This window comes from Falco cherrug, chromosome 5 (genome assembly GCF_023634085.1).
Source record: "Falco cherrug isolate bFalChe1 chromosome 5, bFalChe1.pri, whole genome shotgun sequence".
Classification (NCBI taxonomy): Eukaryota; Metazoa; Chordata; class Aves; order Falconiformes; family Falconidae; genus Falco; species Falco cherrug.
In genome coordinates this window covers 34,150,016-34,173,579 of record NC_073701.1, presented here as the reverse complement: position 1 = coordinate 34,173,579, position 23,564 = coordinate 34,150,016, and the positions used below count along the sequence as shown (strand labels likewise).

At 51.6% G+C, this 23,564-nt stretch overlaps 2 protein-coding genes across 5 annotated transcripts; both read left to right on the top strand.

Moving 5' to 3' along the window:
* Nucleotides 1-37: 37 nt before the first annotated feature.
* Nucleotides 38-9,187, top strand: FOXRED2 (FAD dependent oxidoreductase domain containing 2). Of its 2 annotated transcripts, none has more exons than XM_055712600.1 (9): nt 38-154; nt 725-1,276; nt 2,821-3,072; nt 3,594-3,863; nt 4,580-4,746; nt 5,399-5,564; nt 6,073-6,314; nt 7,148-7,318; nt 8,097-9,187. In XM_055712600.1, the coding sequence occupies exons 2-9, from the start codon at nt 747-749 to the stop codon at nt 8,360-8,362; spliced, it is 2,064 nt and encodes a 687-aa protein (XP_055568575.1). In that variant the 5' UTR covers nt 38-154; nt 725-746; the 3' UTR covers nt 8,363-9,187. The 2 variants fall into 2 exon arrangements, with proteins under 2 accessions (XP_055568575.1, XP_055568574.1); XM_055712599.1 differs by having other exon boundaries at nt 51-199.
* Nucleotides 9,188-10,712: 1,525 nt separating this feature from the next.
* On the top strand, nt 10,713-19,063 carry TXN2 (thioredoxin 2). 3 transcript variants are annotated; one of them, XM_055712113.1, is made up of 4 exons: nt 10,713-10,834; nt 11,530-11,729; nt 13,346-13,469; nt 18,315-19,063. In XM_055712113.1, the coding sequence occupies exons 2-4, from the start codon at nt 11,530-11,532 to the stop codon at nt 18,429-18,431; spliced, it is 441 nt and encodes a 146-aa protein (XP_055568088.1). In that variant the 5' UTR covers nt 10,713-10,834; the 3' UTR covers nt 18,432-19,063. The 3 variants fall into 3 exon arrangements, with proteins under 3 accessions (XP_055568088.1, XP_055568089.1, XP_014141759.1); XM_055712114.1 differs by having other exon boundaries at nt 10,781-10,802; XM_014286284.3 differs by lacking the exon at nt 10,713-10,834 and adding an exon at nt 10,933-11,145.
* Nucleotides 19,064-23,564: the final 4,501 nt, after the last annotated feature.

Below are 23,564 nucleotides of genomic sequence, written 5' to 3'. Positions count from 1 at the left end.
GCGCGCCTTCCCCCCCCGCCCCCCCCCCCCCCGTCACTCGCCCCTCAGCGCGCGGCAGCGCTGCCCCCGCCCCCTCCCTCCCCCTCCCTTCCCCCCCCTCGGCGCGGCGGCCGCGGCGCGGGAGGAGGGGAGCGGCGCGAGCTCTGCGGTGCAGGTGCGGCCGTTCGCGGGACGGGTCCGGCCGGCTCGCGGCAGCAAGGTGCGCCGCGCGTCACGTGCGGCGCTTCGCGGGTGGTGGCCACGCCCCGCACGCCATTGGACGGGGGCGGGGAGGGCATCGGGGCCGAGGCCAGTCCCTATTGGCGGGGGAGCGAGGGCAGTGCGGGGCACCCCATCTCCCATTGGCTGATGGGTTTGCACCTCCCTTTTCCATTGGCCGTTGGGGCTCAGAGGCGCGGCGGGGGCTTGCGGCCCACAAGTGCTGCCACACCTTTCTGCCTGCTCACCCCATGCTGTCAGCTATTGGCTGGGGCAGGGGGCCCTGTGTGCCCATTGGCTGGAAGGCCTGGGACCCCTTTTGCTATTGGCTGGCAGGGAGCAGGACCCCACCCCAACACCCCTACCTCAGCTTGGGGCCCTGAGGGGCGGTCGTGGTACCACTGCGGCTAGGCCTAGGCAGGGGGTGAGCACGCATGGGCCAGGCCAGGAGCCTTATGCAGGGAGGCCTGCGCCCACTGGAGCGCTCAACCCCTCAGTGATGCCTCCCTGGTTCTCTCCCCCGCAGGGGTAGCAGTCCTGGCCCCACCATGGCCCTGGCCCTGGCAGTCTGTGAGACACTCCTGGGGCTGGCCTTGTATGCCAGCAGCCTGCATGTGGTGAGCGGCACCACTTTCCTCTACCATGACTACTGCGTCATTGGGGCTGGCCCCTCAGGCTTGCAGGCAGCCTATTTCCTCCAGCGAGCCGGCCGGGACTACGTCGTCTTTGAGCGGAGCCATGCTCCTGGCAGCTTCTTTGCCCTCTACCCTCGCCACCGCAAGCTCATCAGCATCAACAAGCAGTACACCGGCAAATCCAACAGTGAGTTCAACCTCCGCCATGACTGGAACTCACTCCTCAGCCACAACAGCCAGCTGCTTTTCCGACGCTACTCCCATGACTTCTTCCCTGATGCTGACACGATGGTGCATTACCTGGAGGACTTTGCTTCCCGGCTGAAGCTGCGGATTCAGTACAACACAGCTATCATCCACGTGACACTGGAGAAGGATGAGCTGGCATGGAATGGCCACTACTTCCTCCTAACTGACCAGGACAGGCAGAACTACAAGTGCAGGTAAAGGGCAAACCCAGGGCTAGGCATACCACCCTTCACGGGTGTCTTTGAAGTTACAAAATTGCAGAATAATTTAGGTTGGAGGAGACTCATAAAGATCATTTTGTCCAAGCGCCCTGCCCAAAGCAGGACCAGCAACATCAGGTTACTCACAGCCTTGGCCTGTTGAGGCATGAGTATCTCCAAGGATGGAGATTTCACAGCCTTTTAGAGCCTTAACCACTATCACAAGGGGAAAACATTTTGCTGAGATTGGAGGTGCAGATGGGTGGAATAACTGCTCCTGGAAAGGTGTTGCCTTTTGCGAGCGATGTTACGCCTCAGACAGCTGAGAGCTGGCAGACAAACTGGCTGAGATTTCCATCTTTGATAGATATGGTTGAAATCACTTTTGTTTTATCACTAAATAATTATTCTCTGAAAAAAATAATTTGGTCGTACTTCTTGTAGCCACTGGTGCCTTTATTACAAATCTGAGTGAGTCAATGTGAGGACACTTCACTTCCATTAACCCATATGTGTTCAGAAGTACACCCCAGCCAAATGAAGCCCTGGGCTAGCACAGAGCTGGCAGGGGGAAAACACTAAAATGTGGCTGTTGCTGTAGAGAAGTAACTGGTGGTCCCTGAATTCCCCTTCTCTTTGTCATAATTACACGTGTGTATCCCATACCACCACTGAGCTACATTACTAAAAACCTAGAAGTAACTAGTGTGAACATATGGAGTATATTTCTCACCTCTCCTGAGAACCTCAGCTCCACGACAGCAGGTTGTGCTGGCTGTCGCTTGGAGGTGCGCTGGCTGGCAAGCTCAGAGGGGACAGAAGGCAATCCCAGACACTTACACACCACAAGCAAATTGTTCTTGGGAGCTGCGTGAGCAAGGCTGGGACAGCAGACAGTGCTGCTAGCTTTGGCTACCTGTTGGTTCCATCTTAAGTCACAAAACTTTTGCTCAGATTTAAGTAAGAGCTCTTATGGAGAGAGATAAAAAGATTATTGTACTTAATTTTAGTGTTAAAAATTAGTGAGGTTGCCAACATGCTTTTATGACCAGGAGTTACGTTTTTGAAATACTGAAACCGTTTTCTATCCCTCTTAAAAATTACTCTTGTTCTGCTGTACTAAAAGGCAACACAAATTTTAAACCAAAGTAATTTTTTGTGCGACTTATAATCAACCTGTGAAACTTCAGTATTATGTGTATTGTCGGTGGGTACATATGAGTAGTACTCGCACATTCATAAACAATGGAGGGAGACATATATGTGCAGGATCCGTGCTGACTTTTCCTAGATGTAGTGATGTTCCTAATAATTTTTTTTGGCCTGAGGATAGGGAAGAGAAGAGAGGGTCATTAAGTGAAGCTGAGGAGAGGTTTGTTTTGAAACCATGACCTGTGCAGCTGATCCAGCATGGCTGCAGGGGCCCCATCAAAGCTGTCTTCTGTGGACTGTGCAGGAGAAGGAAGGAGTGATGAGATGGAGCGATGCCTCCACTCCTGTAATTCCTGCATTCCCTGTTGCTTACCCTGTTTTTGCAGCTCTTTGTTGGTCGCCACTGGGATGTGGGTCCCCAACGTGGTAAACTTTCCTGGTTCAGAATACGTTGAAGGTTACGAGACTGTGTCCATCAACCCAGAGGATTTTGCTGGACAGACCGTGTTGATCTTGGGCCGAGGGAACTCTGCCTTTGAGACAGCGGAGAACATTCTGGGTGTCACAAATTTCATCCACATGGTGAGCCGGTCCCGTGTGCGCCTCTCATGGGCCACCCACTACGTCGGGGATCTGAGGTAGGAAACCACTCCTGTTCCTCTTTCTAACACAGCTGGAGTACAAACAAGGAGAATCGATTCTTGCCCAGGTGACAAGCCAGACTGGCACAGGAGGTGCTGTGGTCCTGGGGGTTGCAGAGGAAGCGTGGGGCCTTCTGTCTTTACGGTTTTTGTTTAAAGCAGTCCAGGTTGCAATTGCTGGACACAGGACCTTGAAGAGAGCTCTTTGAGGCCTGTGCGATTAGGAAAACGTCCCGTTGGAAACTATATTATTAAAAAGTGCTGGCTCCCAATTAGTTACCTTGCTTGCAGTCTCAGAGGAGAGATAAGAGGTTGACTACATCCTGCAAGGGCAGTGAGGCAGTGTTATCTGTGCTGTTCCTGTGAGCCCTGAGGCTCTGGCAGTAACCTTTGCACTAAAGGAGAGTGTGGGATGCCTGGTAAAGATGTCCTATTTTCAGCAGCTGAGACAGAAGTGTGGATCCCACGTCTCTTCCCTTCTTTTAGCCCTTCTTACATTCTCCTTTTCTTTTTTGCAGAGCAATTAACAATGGCCTGCTAGACACCTACCAGCTGAAATCTCTGGATGGGCTTCTGGAGGGCAACCTGGAAGATCTGGCTATCGTGAAGGACAAGAAAGGGAAGCTGCACATCACGCTCCGGTTCTACTTGGAGAACAGGAACATCAGCGCAGGCATCGACTCCATCACCCTCCCTCAGGATGAACTGGATAATTTTGCTACCCGTGCACCTTACGACCGTGTTATCCGCTGCCTAGGCTGGAAGTTTGACTTCTCTATCTACAACAGGTGAGGGAGAACCAGGATCTCCAGGGAAGCTGGTGTTTAGAGTGAAGGGCCTGAGTAGGGAGAAGCGGGGAGAGCAAGTCCTCTCCTGGCAGCACTGCCCAGACGTCCACATGCTCTGAGCTACCTGGTGCTGTACAGACATCTGTTTACTCTGCAGCTATGGCCTTGTCCCTGTGGGAGTGTGTGTGCCACTGCCGTCTGACTGACAGGCTCTAAGGCTGAGCAGTTGGCAGTGGTGGGACCTGGGTGACACAGAAACATTTGTGCCTTTAGAACTTTAACAGCCTGACCTGCCAGATCACATGGAGAAGGCTAGCAATGTTTTATGTGTTGGGTTTTCTTTGCAATGAGGATGGTACAGGTACAGATTGCTACAGAAAGATTTTTTTTTTCTGCTTTTTTACCCTGAGGATGCAACCTTCACTCTACCTTGGTTTGTCTCCTAGTACATCCTGCAGTTGAAAATGGTACTGCTAACTTCCAAAATTCACTGTCAATGGCTCAGGCTAGAATTTGGTCTTGTCCAGAGCTACCTTGAGATAAGCATCCTTGTCTTCTGGAAGATCCTTGTTGTAGGAGCGAATCGCACTGAAGGCAGCGGGGGCATGAAGCAGTGTCTTGCAGTGGCTGCATTATAGTGTGTGCCTTATGAGAAATCAGTTCTATTTTTCCACCCCATCCTTCTTGACAGCCTGCTCTTCTCTTTTGCACATCAGATCTCTTAAAATGATGCCAGGAAAAGGGAGTAAAAAGAAATATCCTCAGATCAAACCCAGCTATGAGTCCAGAAGCACTCGGGGGCTCTTTGTTCTCGGCACTGCTAGCCATTCTGTTGATTTCAGGAAATCTGCTGGGGGCTTCATCCATGGATTCCGGTATACAAGTGAGTACTGGGCTGAGGAAAGGCAGAGCTGGGAATTGTTCTTCCCTTCAAAGGAACAGTTCATAGCTTACTGCTGGAAAGATATCACCCTTAGTCTTCTGCTGGCAATAAGAATGACAAAACACAGCCCAGCTGCAGCTGTGTCATCTGAAGTGGAGAAGAAGTGACTTGGGGTCATATCTGAAGTTTTTGGTTGTCTGTCTTTGTTTTGTCTTGTGTCTCTCTTGCCCATTGCCTCTTATTTATGTAACACAATAGATTTCTGCCTGCCAGATGCTCTGCCTCGTGACAGGCTGTGGGTGAGAGGTCTGTGCTGTGGAGTTAAAACCCAGCGGTTTTGGACAGCAGAGAGAATTTCTGTCTTTATTTGTGTGTGCCCATCCTTATCATTAAAGGACTGCTCAGAAGTAATAAAATATCCCTGAGGACCCCCCGCCCCCTCACCAACCACTTAGCATCACATCAGCTTTCGGAGGGCATCTCCACTGCAGTTAGCAGCGATTGGGGTGGGAGATCTTGAGCACGGATGAGCTGTAAAGCTTATTCATTGTGTCCTGCCAGTATCTGTGTGCTGCAGCAGAGCAATCAGAATTCTTAAAAGCATAAGCTTGGATTTTTAAATGAGCTGTCTTTGTTTCCCTCAATGACTTAGCTCGTGCAGTCCACCGCCTATTGGAAAATCGTCACCATGGTGTCCCCTGGCCATCCACAGTCCACCCTGTTACACAGCTGACCAATTCCATCATCAAGCGGGTGAATGAGGCCTCGGGCCTCTACCAGATGTTCAGTGTCCTGGCTGACATCATACTGCTGAGAGAGTGAGTGAGTAATTATTCCCAGCACTGCACTGCATCGTTTCATTCCTTTCTCTTTACCATTGCTTCTTGTGGTGCCACCACACAGATTGCTCTGTTGCTGATATTACCATCTAGTAGGCAGCCACCTCAAAACCTGTACCGCTGCCACAACTGGTGCCACTATGCCCAATTCTGCCACTTACTTAATCTCTCTTAAAGGGCTGAAATGGTCCAGACCTTCCCTCCGGGCTCAGAGGCGTATTGCGCTTTTACTGTACCCAGAGAAAAGCTTTCCTTGAGCAGTGCTAATGTAGAGAGGAATCCCATAATCTGTGAAAATAATGGAGTCTTCTAACAGTATCTGCAGCCTTCATAAGCTTTGCCTGTGGTCCAGCCCAGATCTGTAATGACCAAAATAATTACTATCCGATGGCTTTTTGGCCTTAGCCTCGACCAGCTGAGGGGGTGTTGGATCCCAGCTGGCTTTTCTTTGGTGGAAAAGTCTGATGGTTGTGGTTGTAATTCACAGGAATGCAACGACATTTGAATACCTGGAAGAGTACCCAGTTGGAGTCCTGGCTGAGCTGGAAATGCAGACGGGGAGAAAGGCTCCCGATGGGCTCTTTGTCGTCATCATGGAGTATGGGAGGAATTTCTCTGGGGCTGACAAGGATGTATTCTACTACAACCGAGCCGTGGGAGAGGCACAGCATGCCTGGCAGTCTAACTTTTTGCACCCTGTTGTTTACTATTACAAACACCTCCCAACAGGTAAGCTTTCCTGCTAATTATCTGATACAGGCAAAACGGAGAGGGATGAAGATACTTCAGAGCCAAAGTGGGGAGGGGGGTGGGGACCTGAAGGCACTGCACACCCTTCTCCTCCACTTCTTTCATGTCCATCCTCTGAGGCACCCACTCCGACTGTGAGCTGAAAAAAAAGCTGGGAGTTAGGCAAGAAGTTTTCATCAGACGAACCAATACAGGGAGGGAGGTGAGGGCTGTACCAGAGACTTCACATTTGAGAACAGGAAAAAAAGAGGAACATTGCTTTCCTTTAGCTGGTACCCTGCATGTGTTATGGCAGTCCTGGCAGACGAGGCTGGGCTGTTCAGTGTTACTGCCAAAAGAAAGCTGCTCTCTGTGGCTGGCCCAGGTCTGACAGGTCATGCAGTGACAGGGACAGCCAAAGGCTGAGAGTTATATCCAGCAAACACACATGCCTGGAATAGCTTTCCTTGGGAAGTAAGTGTGCTGAATCTTTGGCTCCAGAAACCTAGGGTCAGGGTCCAGCCTGCCTTACACGGAGCAGAGTGATGGGTAGCGGTATTAAAGCTTGCACGCAGCTCAGCTCATCTGGCAGTCCCTACCCAGGGGGAACAGGAGTGAAATGACGGGAATACTGTGGGCAGGAAAAAGGGGCAGCTGTGCAGTGGCAGGGTGGTTGAGGACAGAGCTAGCAGAGGGGATTGCAAATTAAAGTAAGGTAGGGATTAAAAGGTCGGGACAAAAGCTGAAACAGCTGTCATAGCTGCTTTCCACTCTCCAAGCTCTTTTTAATGCCATTTTGATTCCAAGAGATTCCCTTAATGTTCTCTTGGCAGAGCATGAGATGAGACTTCGGCCCCCAGACTGGCCTCTCCCCCGCCCAGATGCTGTCCATCACATTGTGGAGGACTTCCTGACAGACTGGACAGCCCCGAATGCTCACATCCTGCCTCTGAGGCGTTTTTTGGAGAACTGCCTCAGCACTGACCTGCGCAATTTTTTTGCAGGTAATTTGAGCACAGGGTTGAGGTGGCAGGAGGAGGAGGAGGGAGGTGAGGGACAAGCGACAGGAGCGATCTCTTCTGTAAATAGCTGAGATCTCCCTGTGGCACTCTGGTGGTCTCACTGTCAGTCACACCTCTTTGATGCACTTCACAGACAATAAAAAGTGCCTGTGCTGTGTGTATGTTCCCAGATAGCCTTTGCTTTTGCTCACCACTAGAAAGAGACCACCCCAGGCACACCTAGATTTGGGGAAAGGTGTATGAAGTTGGGTTCAATCCCTTTTCTAGCTGTAGCTTTCCTTTCTCCTCCATTATCTGAACATTCCTTTGTACCATTGGGTACCAGATCTCTTTTCATGTACCAATGATGGTATTGCTTTCCCATGGGAAAGGGGAGTGCTGGGATGTGAGAGCTGGAGAGCATCTGCTGCCTCTGTCCCTCCCTGGTCTGGGAACCTTCTGCAGGAACCCCACATGGCATGCAGAGGGAAGCAATCCTGTGGTATGAAGAAGATGCCAGAAGGCTGCAAGCTCAAATCCAGCTCCTTTTCCCCTCAGAGCGCAGAGTGGAGATCCCACCCTGCATCTCCTGAGCTCTGCAGAATTAAGTGGATTGATTACTCTGCTGCCATGCAGGGCAAGGTGCTGGCTGGGAAATCCCAGTCAGCTTCCCTCATCCTCTCTGCCTTTTGTTTTGAGTGAGTCCTCAAGAGTTTACGGGAATTTTTCTCTACAGGTTATCATCTCTCCTGAGCCTGATTTTTGATTCTTTCCCTTGCAGAGTCCTGTTTCATGTTTGCCTTCACCCATCAGAAGCTGCCTCCCTTCTGTCAGCAGGGGTATGTGAGAATGCAAGGGCTCATGGGGAGCGAGGGGCTCCGGCGCCACGCAGTAGAAGCTGGCCTGCTGGAGGATTATGCTCTCACAGACTTTTCAGGTGACAGACCCCCTGACAGCCATGAAGGGTCACAGGACCAGCTGCTGAGAGATCATGCAATACCGGTTCGCCCACTGCAGCATCTTGTTAATGCCAAGGATGAGCTTTAACCTTTCTCGCTCCACATTGAAACCCATTGGTGCTGTTGTGACAGTATTGTAACAGAGATCCACAGCAGGATTCTGCTCTTTCCCATACACCTTTTCCATCCTAATGCCTTCCACTGATCATGAGTTGCCAAAGACCTGCTCGGATCTTCCTGTTACAAAGAGGACCAACGTGTTCTGAAGGATAAGTGAGGGGCCGAAATCCAGTGATGCAGAGGCTCCCGTATTGTCCTTGTGGAGTTCAGAGTTGCCTGGAGGTGTTGTTTGTGTTTATCTCGCATACCAGAATCTGCAGCAACATACAGAGGTCACAGGAGAGATACAGGAATGCCTGGGTAACTTAAAACATCACATCCCTCTTTGGAGGTGACCTGCCTGCACCCTGTGGCAGCCCGGTTCAGGCTCTCTGGTCCCCAGATGCCGTACGCTGTGCACACTTGAAGATTTGTTTCTGCACCGAATCCCGAAGTGGTACTCCAGGCAAACTTCCCGTTGTTTTTCCTGCATTTGAGTTAGGCCAGTTGTGTAGCTTGAGTGGAGAAGGGTGGTTTTTAGTTACCATATAGGTCAGATAATTTGTCATTTTCCGGAGAGCACACCAAGGGTACCAGAATGAAGTACGAGTAGCTTGACTGGAATGCCTGGGACACAGAGACTTACGCTGAGTTCGGCTTTGGTGTCATCACAGTTTTCTTCCCCCACACCAAGGAGCCTGAAAGGTTAGCCCCTGTCTTTTATAGAGCATGACCAATATTTCTCCTATTTGCACTACGTCCCATCAAGAAAGTTTTGGGTGGACTTTGATGTTGTTAAAATGCTTGTTCTCTTCTCTGGTCACTTTGAGGTCTTACCAGTGCTGACTGGGAGGCTGTCTGCGCTTTATTGCTGCCTCTGTCAGCCACATGCACTTGTCTGTCCCCTCCCTGTGGGTTCCTTCCACGTCCCTGGGGTTGCAAAGCAAGAGCAGTGTTGAACTTGACCTTACAATGTCCCTATGATTTCTAGGAAATGGAGGAGGGGTGAGAGGGAACAGGCTTTGACCTCCCCACACATTTTCCAGCCCCTTAGCATCTAGAAGAATATACCCCCCTGCACCTGTGCTTCCTGATACCCTGAACTGGGGGGGGCTAAAACCTAAAATGCTCCCAGCCCTCCAAATTCAGCTGCTGTTTCTGTAAAGCCCTGCCACTGCTTTGTGCTGGGGAGAGGCTGGGGAGCAGAAGAGATGAAGGAGATGACAAATGAATTCTTCCTTATTTTTGGGGAATGCTGGGCTATGCTAGTGCTACTGCTGCTAGAAGATCCTATATTTACGCACAGCTGGAAAGGGGAAACAATCACCTCAGCTGGCACCGATCAGCATCCTTCCGAGGGCTTAACGTCCCATTGCCCCAGCTCCAAGGCCAGTCCGGGAATGGCTGTCATGGCCAGTAGATGCTGAGGTGGTGCCACTACTTCCTACACCCTTGGCACTGTAGGCTTTTTATTTTGGGATTGTCCAGGGGAAGAAAAGGGCTTGTGACTGAATTGGGTTGGCTGGCTGTCACCAAGCGCCAGTTTAATTTGTTCCCTGTACATGCTGGCATGGAGCAAAGCCCCGTTGTACCCACAGAAGCGCACGTTCTCCAGATGTTTCCTCTTCCATCCTTAAATGCCTACAAGGGACCCACAGGCTGCACGTCCACAGTGTATGTGTCGCTTTAAACTGTGACTCCCCTTAGAAAAGCAACAACCTGAAAAAATGGCACCCACAGCCAGCGTGCGCTGCGCCTGCCGCCTGGGTTGGACCTGGTGACTTCCAGGGGTGCTGGGGCATGAGGATCTGAGTCCCCTCACTTTGGGTGCCGCCAAGCGAGCAGCGCCTTCCAGCCTTGCTTCTGCTGGGCCCGACGCCGTCGGAGCTGGCAGCGGGAAGGAGACCGGCTCCGGTGCCGTTGGGCATTGGCTGCAGGCTCCGCGGGGGACAGTAAGACACGCGGGTCTGCCCGGGGCAGCAGGGTGGCAGGCTGGTGCTGCTGCCCGGCCCGGGCGCGCCGTGCGGGAGGGAGTTACCCGCGGGCCGGGGGCGCTGCAGGGCTGCGCTCTCCCAGGGCGGATCAGAGACACGGGCGGTCCCCGGGCCCGGCCGCGGCCGAGAGCCGCCGCGGGGGGGCGGGGCGGGGCCCGCGCCACGTGCGGAAGGCGCGCCACACCCCAGGCTGCGTGCCATTGGAAGGCGTCGTCGCCAATCAGCACTCAAGGCTCGCCCCGCGTGACACAGCCCGCCGGCCCCTATGGGGCTGTGGGAAAGGACTTTGAAGGACGACCGCCGCGGCCAGTCAGACGGGGGGGCGGGGCTTGGGGCGGCGGCCAATCGATTGTGAGGGTGGCCGTTCCGTCGTTGGCCTTCCTGTGTCAGCGGCGAATCAGTACCTGGGTGGGCGGGGCATTAACCGGAAGTTCAGTTGGGTGTGGGTCACCTCCGGGCCCGGGAAGGTGCGGGGCGGGGGCTGCGGCTTAGGGGGGTTCCGGGGGGGGGGCGGGGACGGGGACGGGGACCGGGACCGGGACCGGGACCCTGTCCGTGTGGCCTTCTTGGCTAGGGCGGCTTGCTTTCAGGGGCTGGAGGAGGGAGCTGGGCCCCCTTAGCGGGAGTATCCTGCCTTCTGGGGCTGGAGGAGCAATGAGGCCTCCCGTGACTTAGGAGTGGCCTTCCCTACCGGGCTGGGGGGCTGAGGGAGGAACTGTGCCCTATTCCACTGGTGGGAGCTGCTGGGACCCTCTGGCTAAAGGAATCAAGCCCCATGGTATCGGGGGAATGGGGATCCCGTGGCTGGGGGGCCTGCCCTATGCGTCGGAAAGAACAGGCCCGGCGGGAGGGCTCTGCTCTGTAGGGCTGTGGGAAATGAGAACCCTGTGCCTACCTCATAGAAATAGGGAGGAATCTGGGGTCTGTATCTGGGGGCTCCGGGGTGGGTGGGACCTACAGCAGTGTGGCTGAAGCTGCAGTGGGCTGGCAAGGGCTGGGCTTAGGGGGAGTAAGCGCTCCTGTTCGATGCCCTATGTGTTTCTATCTAGGGCAGGTCCTGGCTTGGGGGCTGCCCTGCTGAGAGGACTGTGAGTGAGGCACTGCTGCAGTGGGACTGGCCATGAGGTGCACCCACCCCACATGCCTCCTCCTCTTCCCACAGATGGCCCAGAGGCTGGTGCTCCGGCAGCTGCTGTCCCTTACCTCCAGGACACTGCCTCCCCAGGGCCCCCTGGCACCCCACGGCAGGGCCTTCGGCACCTCAGCAGCCTGCAGAAGCACCTTCAATGTGCAGGACGGCAGTGACTTCCAGGACCGGGTGGTGAACAACCCCAAACCCGTTGTGGTGGACTTCCATGCACAGTAAGTTCCCACACACACAGCTCTTGAGCCTCTTTCTGCCATCAAACATGTAGGTGTGTCCCCTGCTGCTTTCCTGACACAGTGGCATTCCGGGTGCACTGGGGATGTGAAGGCTTCCCAAGCTGTGGAGCTGCCACATCTGATGTGGAAAGGTGCTTCTGCCTCTATGGCGCAATCCGTAGAGATTTAACTGATTGGGTTGCACCACTGTGGGCATAGCTACACCCTGCAGGAGTGTAGAACACTAGTGCCTGGAAGGCACTCCCCAGGGCAGCATGGCTGCACCTCCCAAGTGCTTGGGTGTCACCCTGGTGCTGGCATTGAATCATCCTGCAAAAGACACCTCAAGATAAAATCTCTGATGCCTCCCTTTTTTAACTTTGTGGATTAAACTTCCTCTTAAAAACACTAAATGATGTTAAAGAGCCATGGAAGAATACTGCGCTTGGTGTACCCCTGCACCATCATGTTGCATCTTTCAGGTTTTCTTACGCTGCATGCTCTCGAGGCAGGGATCTTGACAGCAAATGCCTTTATGTATTAATAATAGCCAGTGATACCAACAGCAGCATTTGTTATCAATAAAAAAGTTGTCATTCTCTTGCTAGTAAAAATATTCCTAGATGTTATCTGCTGGATTAACAATACTGATTATCTTTGTTTTCTCAAATATTTTCACAGACCCACAGTGCTGTCATGTGAGCCTGTTGTGGCTGATTCTGGGCAAACACTATGAAACAGCCCAAAAACTTCTGCTCTAAATAGACCAAACTGACAAACCAAAATGAATGTTAATTGGGATCATCCAGGGAGGAGAGGACAAATGATTGAAAGCCTGAAACCTGGTATAGAGGGAGGCTAAAGAGGAAAAAAGTTTTCCAGAGCTTCAGGGTTTTTTTTAAAAAGGGCACTTGGAGCTTTAATTTATGTTTTCCTTGAACTGAGTTCATACTATGCTAATGTGCAGTCAGAGGATGTAGGGGATGTTTTCTGTGTACAGGGCCTTGCAGTCTGCTGTTACTGCATCTGGGCTTGGAATAGGTGGTCTCTCTTTGAACAGATGTGATGCCTCTGTAAGTTTTGCAGCTAAAGGGGAGTTTCTGTAAACCCTGTGGTGAGTGTGGAGGGGATGTCTGTGATTTGATAATTGGCATAAAACGATTTGAGTGTGGGCTGTGACCCCCACACCTGGCAGCAGCACTTGCTCTAGGGCAATTTTGTGGTCAGCAGGGTCACAGCTTTGCACATACACACCAGTGAGGATGCAAAGCAGGGTAGGGATGAACAGCTAAGAAGAGGAGGCAGGAGGACCACCAAGGCTGGCAGAGCAGACTGTGGTATGGTCAAAATGACATCAAAATGCTTACCGCAAATGCTGAATGGTGACCTCTTCTTCTACTCAGCTCCCACCACCACAGGAACACACAGATAAAAACCCTTTGACAGCTCTGTTGTGAGGGAAACGTTTTTCTAAATCATGGTTTGGGAATGGTATTCCCAACCTGGTTCTTGAATGGAACAGCAGTGGTGGTAAAGGCACTGGTGTACCAGCAAGCCTTCCACAGCTGCTGCTGTGCTTACCTCCTCTGATGTCCCCTCTCCTCTTTCTCTGTCAGGTGGTGTGGCCCCTGCAAGATCCTAGGCCCCAGGTTAGAGAAGATGGTGGCCAAGCAGGAGGGGAAGGTGCTGATGGCGAAAGTGGACATTGACGATCACACAGACCTTGCTATTGAGTACGAGGTAGGAGCCAGAAAAGTGCAGACTTTATTTTGCTGGTAGTGCAAAGAAGGTCCTTCCCTGGGGAGAGGTGTGCCTGCATGGCAGTGGTGTTGGTGGTGAGGAGAAGCCCAGTGCCTACCAGTTCCTGACCCCTTGGGTCACTTGTGAGTAGGTGGATTTCACTGCTTGGCTTTTCTTGCTCATGCTCAGCATCCCCACATCTAATTTTGCAGAAAGGTGTCCTCTGAGCCTTGCAGGCATCTGTCAACATAAATGCTTGCTTGGTGTTGAGGAGCCTGCAGCATATACAGAGTGTTTTACTGTGTGCATGGGCTGCTCAGGTGCAGGGCAGGAACATGAAGTAGCAAGCCCCAGTCTGCTCTGCTCTTGAATGTTGTTCTTAATGCAGACAGCCTGTCCCTCTCTTTCCCTTCCTTGTTCAAGATTTTTTGCTGGGTTTTGTTGGGACAGGTAGGAGCCAAGTTGGAGAGCACACATGAGCAACAGGAGCATTCATCCCGCTCTTGACAAGCACAGACCTTGGTGCTTACACTAGTTTTTTACGCGTCTGTTGGGTGTGTACCCTGCAGTGCCTTGCTCCCAGGAAGGAGCAGAGTGACTGGAGAAGGCCATGGCTTTGGTTTACATGATTTATGTATTTTTGCCCTGTGTCAATGAATAGGTTAGTTTAAGAAACACAAAAAATTCTCTGACAACTGTGCTCACCTCCGTTGTCTCTCCTTGTAAACAACTCGGTCTATGGAGCCAGGGCATCCTGCTGCTGTGTTTTACAGGGAGGAAAGTGCTTAATTTTCACTTGTATATCATGCGGATGGAGCTACTCCCCCTCTGCAGATGAAGTCCTGCTCCCAGGGTGGAGGTTCAACAGGAAGCTCCTCAAGTTGCCCAGCAAAGTGTGAACCATCTCCTGAGCAAGCTGTCATTTTATTGAGTCTGGAGGAGACTGTGCCGTTCCCACACCCTGCCGAGCCAGAAGAAGGAAGCGGAAACAGCTTGTTGCCTCCCACTCTTTCCCGAGGAGACCTTTCTGCCTGTGCTGTGGTGGAGTGTCCACCCAGCTGGCACCCACAATCGTGCCTTGCAGCTTCTGCAAGATGAGCATGGGAGCCTCCGGTGCTCTGGCAGATATGCCCCGGGCCAAGGAAGATGGCTGCTGGCTCCTGAGCAGTGCTCAGTGTGTGGCAAGCCCGAAGGCTGCATAGCACAAGGGTGCTGGTAAGAAGTTGAAGACCGTGAGATTGTTTCAGTGGTGGTCAGAAAGTGGGTAAATCCTAATAGATGCAGTCAAAGCTCTGGTAGCAACAACCCTAAGGAGAAAAGGAGAAGAGAATATAGAGATGATTAGCTCAACACTTGTATTGTTCCAAGCCTTCCAGAAGATTGAATTAGTTGTGATTACAAGAGGATAATATCAGATGACTGGAAAATGGCAGAGTGTGTGCATGTGAATAAAGGTCTTTTAAACAGAGGCTGAAAATTCCCCAAGTTGTGCAGGTTTGATGATAGGCTGCTTGTACTCTCCCACTGGCTGGTGAGTGAGCAGCTGCACAGCCTTCAGTGTACACGCATTTGTCTGCAGGGTCCCTGTTTTGCAGCCCTGGTGACGTAGGTGCAGGCAGGACTGAGGCTGCAGGCAAGGGCCAGCTTCCAGCAACTCATTCTAGAGCCTTATATACAAACATGATGAAGTTTTTGTTTAGCAGGAGGGTCTGGAGGTCGTTGCTGCCTCCTCTGCTGTCAGGAGTGATGTGTTTATCTGGTCTTGGCTATTATCCTCATGGCTAAAACCCCACCCCTAGGCAGTGTCTGAGAGTAGGATAGCTGCAGATGGTTAGGTGTAAAGGAGAAATTTTTGCTTTGATCTTTATAGTTTGGGGCATCTTTTTTAAGGCAGAAGTTTGGTTCGTGTGCTGAGCACGCGCTTGGTTTTGCTCGTCTTCTTTCTGGGAAGTTGCCACTTAAGGAGATGTGAGCATAAGGGCTGATGGGAAGACACTAAATCGAGATCAAAGAGGGACCAAAGGTAGTGTTTAGGAGAGATCAGGAAAACCAGAGGTGGTATTTGGAAGGGATCAGAAAAGATTTGCTTTAAAGCCATTCCATTGGGGATCAGATGTCTGCAGGCTGAGAAAGTTTTTGTTCTGGGGGTTCTCGGTGTCTGTGCCGCCCCCACAACTCCTCCACTAGCTGCCCGGAAGTCTTCATCCACGTTTATTCCCCTGCCCACACACGCAGTCGCCCGCTTGCTGCCCGATTGCACAAGCTCCTCTTCAGCAGCCTCCTTGGTGCAGGGGGAGGCAGGACTAGGGAGAGACACCCCCTGGAAGAGCCAAGGAATGCAGTCACATTCCTTCACACGGGCTGCCGTCTGCCCTTGGCTCCCGGCTGTCCCGGCTTAGCACTAAGCGGGGATGCATTTCCTGCGACTAGAAACGACCCTGGCGCCTTTCCCTGTCCAGTTATGCACAGCACAGAAGTTCTTTCTCTGGGGATTCCTGCTTATATCTAACACCTTTCATCTCTGGTTGTGGCTTTTCTCTGCTGCTCCAGCCCACTCCTGACCTCTCTCACCCCAAAAGCAGAAGGGGAGAAGGAATACTTTTTTGTTTAATCTGCTGTCTCTTGAAATTCTTTAGATTCATCTCTTGCCTTGGCCCATTGCCTGCATGTGTGGCCACTGGGAAAGGGCAGCCCCTTCTCCGGCCGCTGCGAGTAGGCAGCTCAGGAGAGCTGCTGGATACAGGGACAGTCATTCATCAGCGGAGCTCAGCCCTCTGTTACACCTTGTTCTGAAGCCTGGGTGAAATCCTTCCCCGTGCTGCACTGTGTGGCATCCAAGCTTGTATAAAATCCCAGTTTCAGATGGGAGAGAATTCCCTTAGTACGGATGCTGCCAGGAATAGCCTGGATGGCTGCATATATCTGTAGTCAGCGCTGATCAAAAGCAGCCTGACTTTTTCTCTAGAAATGCCTTGAGAGAGGAGGAGGGTTTGTTTAGATTCAGGGCAGATGGGACCAAAAAAAAAAGAAGAGGAAAAAAGTCCGCAACTTTGTGTTCTAGAAATTCCCATGACATTTGCTTCTCAAGCAGCAAAAAAAAAGTACGTGCTCCATTAATGAGCTGCCCTTGCTGCAGCTAGAAGGAAGGAAGCTGTCGGAAGTGTTTTCTGGGCAGAGGCAAGTTTCTCAGTGCCTTCTGTTCTCACCCAGCTCTGCAGTGCCAGCCCCAGGTCGGCCACACGTTCCTGGGGTTTGCTCACCCACACGAAAAGGGGAAGCTCATGGGTGCACTGGTCAGCGTGCAGAGCCCTGTAACTCTGTGTTAGCTTGTTCATAGTGCTTCAAAGAGTCAACCGTTCCCTACCCCAGGCTGTAACGGCTGGATGCTTGGACTTGCTGGTTGGGCATGTTGGTTTTTTGAATGGAGCTGGGGCAACTCCGCTCATTATTAACCCACTTTGCAAGAGGGAGGCGCAGTGGAGGTTTGCCCTTCTTAGGGAGGAAGAGACCAGCTGAGTGCAGCAGTGCTGGTACGGTTAAAATCACAAGGGAGCGTGTTGACGGCACCGTCGCCAGCGCCGGGGCCGAGACCTCTGGACACGCTGCCACCAGTCACTAGGAGGAGCTGAAGATCGTGCGATGCGGCAGCCCCGGCGCTCCTGTCCCTTCGGATGAGACTGCACAAGGCCTGGAGGACAGACTGCGGGGAGCCACGCCGGACTGGCCAGCTGGGACCGGGTGGGAAGAGAAGCACAAAATGTCCCTTTCATCTTCAGGCTCCCGATGGGAGAAAAGCCAGCCCTCTGGCGGGTTTCCCAAGGAAGGATTTGCAGATGCTTGCTGGCAGTAGGGGGGGGGGGCAGTGCATGCGAGAAGTCCCTGCAGGCTGGCAGGGACGCGGAAGGCAAGATGAGGACAGGACTTGTTTTGGGGGTGCGAGCTTTGCAGAGGTAAGGGCACCAAAGCTGTGGGGTCAGAAACATGACCAGATGTCACTGCAGCTCTCTGAGCTTTGGTTGCTTCTTCTCTGCCATGTCCCTGGGGTCTCTTCTGTCGCTGGTCAGCCGGCAAGTCCCTGGGGAGCGTAGTCATTTCCACTGCTGTCCTCTTGGATAATTCTCAGAAAACTGTCCTGGGCTAAAAAAGCAGCATCCAGAGCAGCGCAGCTGCCTACTGGCTCTGGGCAGAGGGACTTTTTGACTTCTTACCTAATCATCAGGGATCTGCAGTGGACAGCCACTGGTGTGTGACCACCTAAACCACTGGAAACAGTAGTAGAAAAGGAAAGATGGGTTGGAGGAGGTTGTGGTAGGACGGAGCAGGAAATCTGCCTGTGCAGTGATCAGGGCGGGGACCTTCCTCCAGCTCCAGTCCTGTCTGAAGAAGAACATGGGTAGAGTTTGATACCAACCTGGCCATAAGACGTCCAAAGGTTGTCAAGTCTGAGAGATGTCCTGGTAAAAGGCTGGGTTGGTTTGTTTGCTTATGACATGACAAAAGGGAAGGAGAAGAGGAATTTGTACTGGGGCAGGGGGGAAAGCTTTGCCTTGCTGTTTTTATATTAGCTTTGGTTTTGTCTTTAAAATGTTGGGTCTTTTTTAAACTTGGAAAGCTGCTCAGCCTTGACTTAGTGCAACATAAGTCAGTGCAGAGAGGAGTCCACAGAGAGAGGAGGAACATAGATCTCAGCTGGCCTGTGTTCTGCAAGCAGACACGTTACCCTTGAGCTGTATGCTCAGCTCCCTTATAGCTGCTTCTGTAGAGCCCCATTTGGGGCCACCAAGGTGCAACTAGGCTCCCTGCAGCCTCTGCTCACCTGTGTCTCCCTGTTTCTTTTGCTCCCAGGTGTCAGCAGTGCCAACTGTGCTGGCTATGAAGAATGGAGATGTTGTGGATAAGTTTGTGGGGATAAAGGATGAGGATCAGCTGGAGGCATTCCTCAAGAAACTCATTGGAGCCTGAATTAGAAGGGTGACTGTACCTCTGTCTCTGGACACGTCCGCATTGTGCATTCCTTGCCTGAGAGAGCTGAGGGGCATGTGAACTGGCTGCCTTGTACAGCCTGGGGTTTTTTTCTGTTTTGGGGTATTTAGGAGATGGACAGTGCTGTTACTCTTCCCTCCCACTCCCACTTCTCTTGAGCAGCAGTAGTTGTAAAGGGTGCTGAGGAGTGGGGCTGCTTTTTCTCAAAATGGGGAATACAGCTGGAGTTAGGAGCCTGTGTTTTATCAGAAAAGAGCTGACGTGCGAAGCTGCAGTTAAGAGCAGGAATGTTTTTCTCTTTGCCTAGCATCTGATAGCCCAGAGCAGAGGGCAGCTGCTCCCTGCAAGATGTGGGTACATACCTGCCCTGGGTGGGTTTGTTTAAAGCTGAGGATGCCTCTGCCTTGTCTGTGAAATCTGTCTCTTTGTCCTTCTCCTCGTGTTGCTGCAACAGGTACAGCTCCACTAATCCATGGGCTCCCATCATAATTTTATAAGAGGAAATAGAAAACAGAAGTATTTTATGGATCTCCTTTTGTATGTCTGTAATGAAGATAACTTTATTGGTCACTGCTGTCTAGCTGGAGAATAAAACTTGATTCTCAGAAATCGCAGGGAAGTCCCTTGTCTGTCCAGAAAGGTGAGAGGGGGTATCAGCAGCACACTGGCTGGTTTCTGCTGATGAGCTGGGAGAACACAGGTTATGACTTGATCCCTGCTAAAAGGAAATGTGCTGAAAAACAAACAAGTGGATTACTTTCACAGGGCTTCCAGTGCTGCTTCTAGGACTCCCTCTGGGTGCTGCTGGATCCCGGAGGAAGGACTGTTCTCCTGTGCACAGAGGAATAGTGGCTCACTGCACACAAGGAACCTGAGCTGTGCTCACTCCCCCCATGCTTTTCTCGCTCCTTTCCTGCCCGAGGAGCCTGAGACCCTCCCTTTCCCTTGTGTAAATGATTAAATCTGCTCATGCAGGTAAGCCCTGTTAAAAGGCAGTCTTTTGACTTTAATTACCCTGACCTTTAGACTAAGGGAGGCAGCTGTGTGCTCCTATCGCAAGCAGCCTTCAGCCCTTCCCATCTCTTCCTCCTCCTCCCTATATACACCTGTTACCAGTCAACCTGGCTTCTAAGTGCTCCCAGTCTCCTCATCTGCTTGTAGGTAGAGTACAGCACCACGGCTGGTGCCTGCTGTAATGCTTCGTTCCAGTGTACTTACCTAAAGCTGCACAAGAACATTGTAAGTGCTTAATGACTATGGACAAGCTGGTTGTGTTTTTTTTTATTTTTTCCTTCCCAGCTTCTGTTTCCTTCAGTCACTCTTACATCTGCTTTGGCTCTGCTCCATTTCACCTCCCTGCCATAAGTTGTTACAAGCCATGAGGCAATTTTTTTCTGCACCTTTGCAGTAACTATTTATGACCCTTGAAGGAGCAGAGGTGTGGCAATCCAAGTTCTGCATGTCTTGCTGCAACTGCAGTGCTGCAGGTATCACTACTCCCACCTGTTTCCATCACCCCCAGGGCCTGGGCAGCAGCACAAGGTGGTGCTGGTCCCCAGAAATGGGTACACCCCGGTTGAGGCTGGGCTATCTCACCACTGGTGTGCTGCTAGAGGTGTCACTTGGATGTAATTTGGTAAGGAACTGTTACTATTGGTAAAACCTGGCATTTTATTTTATGTGGGAGACCACAGAAGTTGTGCTGCTCGTGTCCTGCTCATGTTTCAGGCAAGGCCATTTCCCCTGCCGTTGCAGTGTTCCTGCTCTGTAAACACTTCTAGTAAAGGCTGTCTCCATTTTCCTGCATGAGCAGGAAAAATAGGGGAACAGCGTCATGTACCCAACAATAGTCAACTTTCATGCTTCACCATCCTACAGAACAGGAAAAAACACAGTGACTTTGCATTGTGTAATTAAGGGGCAGTATAAATTAGCTATTTTATCACTTCCTTCTGAGGAAAAGTGGAGCTAAGGTGTAATTCAGCTGTTAAAGCACCAGCATGCTTTAGGGTGCATTATGTGAAAGCTGCAACTTGTTTCTTTAAGTGGTGAAAACCCACATACATGGTACCCTGTGGAAGCCCTTGAGAAACAGTGTTAACAGGTGGAGAGGAGGAGTGCGGGGGCAGCCTGAGATTCCCCCAGCGCTTTGTACAGTTTTCACTGCAGGATGAGACTTAAAAGCGCAAGGATGTTTTCTGTGGTGGGATCTTAATTCAGCTCCTTGTTTGCAGACTGCTAGGGGAGGCTTCAGGGATTCCCACAGCTGCTGTTAATAACAGAGGGCATGCAAGCGGGAAGCACTAGCAGCAGTGTATTTATGTAGTGGTTAAAAGCAGAGCTGGACAGCAATTTTCATGCCACCTGAATGTGATGCTGGTCTTTCCCAAGAGGAAAGAGTGAAACAACAGGTAATTCCTCAGAAGTAGCTGCTTTTTCCATGTCAGCCGTGAAAATGTTTGCTGTCTGCTTACTCCAGCAAGGATGCAGTTGGTTTTCCCTTTTGGAGTTAAGCACATAGAATGCTCCTCTGATCTGTTAAGCATTTGTTCTCTCCTGCCAGAGCCTACCTATATTACAGTAGCTTTCTCAGCTTCTAATGTTGCTATTTTAAAAGGACATGGCGGTCAGTGCCTTCCCAAGGGGAGCAAAGCTCAGCTAAACCCACTTCTCCCTCCCTAGGTATGTTCTGAAACCCAGTGCCGAGTTCCCTGCTGGAGGTCAGACACAGAGAGGCTCTGTCCTCACAGTCTTGTCCAAAGCAGAAGCTTTACAGTTGTTTCTGCTGGCTTTACAGTTGCATCAAGCCTTAACACAGCTGCTCCTCTCCCCATGATGTTTGTGCCATCCTGCTGACCTCCACGTTAGCCTCCAGTTGCTCTGAGCCACGGTGCGTGTGTGCAAGGAGGGAGAGCTGCGCTGCCTCCTCTGCTAGGGGTGCCACGCCAAGACCAGCTTCAAGTGCTGGTAGAGGATGGAAAATTCCGGTTGCCTAGCTGGCAGCACGCAGTGGGCTGTGTATATGTGGTCCTTTGAAGGGGACAGTTTTGGCCACATTTGGCTCCAGTGAGGTCTGGCCTCAGCAGCCCGGGCACCCAGCACTGACAGTAAATCCTTTGCTTTATCAACATATTACATGATTCCTCCTATGCAGAGAACAAAACAAAGCCCAGCTCCATGTCAACAGGGAAACGGCCGCCACTGATGCTGGTTTGGCAGGGCCTTTCACCAGCCCTGCCAGGCTGTTTGCCCTAACAGTTTGTTAATCAGTTTGAGCTTTTCCCCCACCACCTCATTTTTCTCAACTAAGTAATTATAGGATTCAGACAGAATCAGCAATTAAATTCTCCAACACTGCAAGGCTGTTAGCAGCAACATTAAGCATAGCGTTGTTCAAAACTGTTGCTGAATTGCGTTAAGCGCTCACTGTGAGCTTCAGTTTCATGCAAGTTAAAGAATAACCAGCTCGCAGAGCTGCAATATCCTAAGCAATAAAAAAATCAAACTACCATGGGCTTGACTTCCAGAACAAAACCAAACTAGATCACTTGTGACACAGTCCTGTCCTTGTTACCTGCCCCTGCAACCCACCCAGACTCAAGTCCATCACCACACACAGGGTACCTTCCTGCCGCTCTCCTCAAGGGCGTGGGGTGCACTTGTGAGCTTTGTGGTTTCTCTGCCTCTGCAGCTTCATAACTTCAGCAACACTTTCACTCTTAAACCCTTTCTCTTGCAAAAGCCAGACGCTGCCACTTTTGGCAAAGCCAGAGGAGCCAAATGGGTGGAAACAGGAGACCTCTGGGGAGAGCTTGAAAATGTGGCACTCCACGTCCCAGTGGAGAAGGAGCAAAGAGAAACCCTGTGGCTGCCTTCCTGGTGGCAAGAGGTCCCTGCCGGTCAGGGACATGGGGAATCTGGTCCTGTGAGGAGAGGCCAGAGGGGGATGCTGGCCCTGTGGATGGAGGATAACTGGTGGCTGTGGGCAACAGGGCAGCACTCAACCTCCCACCTGCCCGTGTCGACTTCCTGTGCCCTGATAATCCAAACAGCCGCAATAAAAATGCACTGAAATTGTTGGGGTTTTCTCCGTGGTCTGCAGCTTCTGTGAAGTTATGTCTGAACATATATATGTATGTGTGTTTATCCACTCATGTACTCTTGTTCTCTGTTGTGGAGAGTGCCAGGAGCTTCTGGGGCTCACAGATGTCCCCAGCAGCTGTAGCTACTGATGGAACAGGACAGGAGCCAGCCTGCTTGCTCTCCCACTCAGGGGAAGGCATCTACTTCAAGTTGCCCAGAGGCTACAAAATGCTCCAGGTTTCCGGAGAGGATGGTGACCTCTGGCCACCCACGTGGCAGCAACTCCTCCACGCTGGTCCCACGCAGCTGGCAGCGAGAGGGTGTTTGTCCTGGCCGGCCGGCTCCGCAGGCATAGCTTCACAACCTTGGGACAAAGAGGAGCTGCGTTCCCCGAGGTCGTTTTCTTGCTCCATCTTGAGGCAATAACGCTTCCCCAGTTCCCCGTGGGGCCTGTAGCTGTGGGCACAGGCACTGCACGACTCCTTTCCTTGCAAGTGGCTTTAACCGCAGGGCCACGCCATGCTGCAACCAGCAGGTAACGAACGCCCTGGCTCTAGCTAGCACAGCAGCTGCGATGGAGACCGAGTGTCGTACTGTGTGCAAGCTCCGGCACGCCCGCCGGTATTTATATAACATTGTTTTGCTTTAATCTGGCTTTTAAAGTAAATTGTCAAAGCTCTGTTCACTAGGAAGCTTTTTTTTTTTTTTTTTTTTTTTTTTTGACTGCAAGTTTTGTCTTTCAAAGCTCGGCTAGTTTTGAGTGATGCTGAAACACCCCATTTGCAGTGGCTTTTTGTTCCACACCGGTATTGTTCAGGCAAAGTGGTTGTTTTCTTTTCATCCTGGCATAGCTCAGGAGTGACTGCATAGTCTGAGCTCAAACTTTCTAAAAATACTCATCTGTGAAGAGAGATCCAGCATGGCAGTGTTCAGACCCAGAGATTAACTTCTTGGAAAGGTGTGGTGCTCTGAAAAAGAAGCTGGTGGCACTGTCATGCGAATTCTCGGCACTGTAATCCCTGAAGCTGC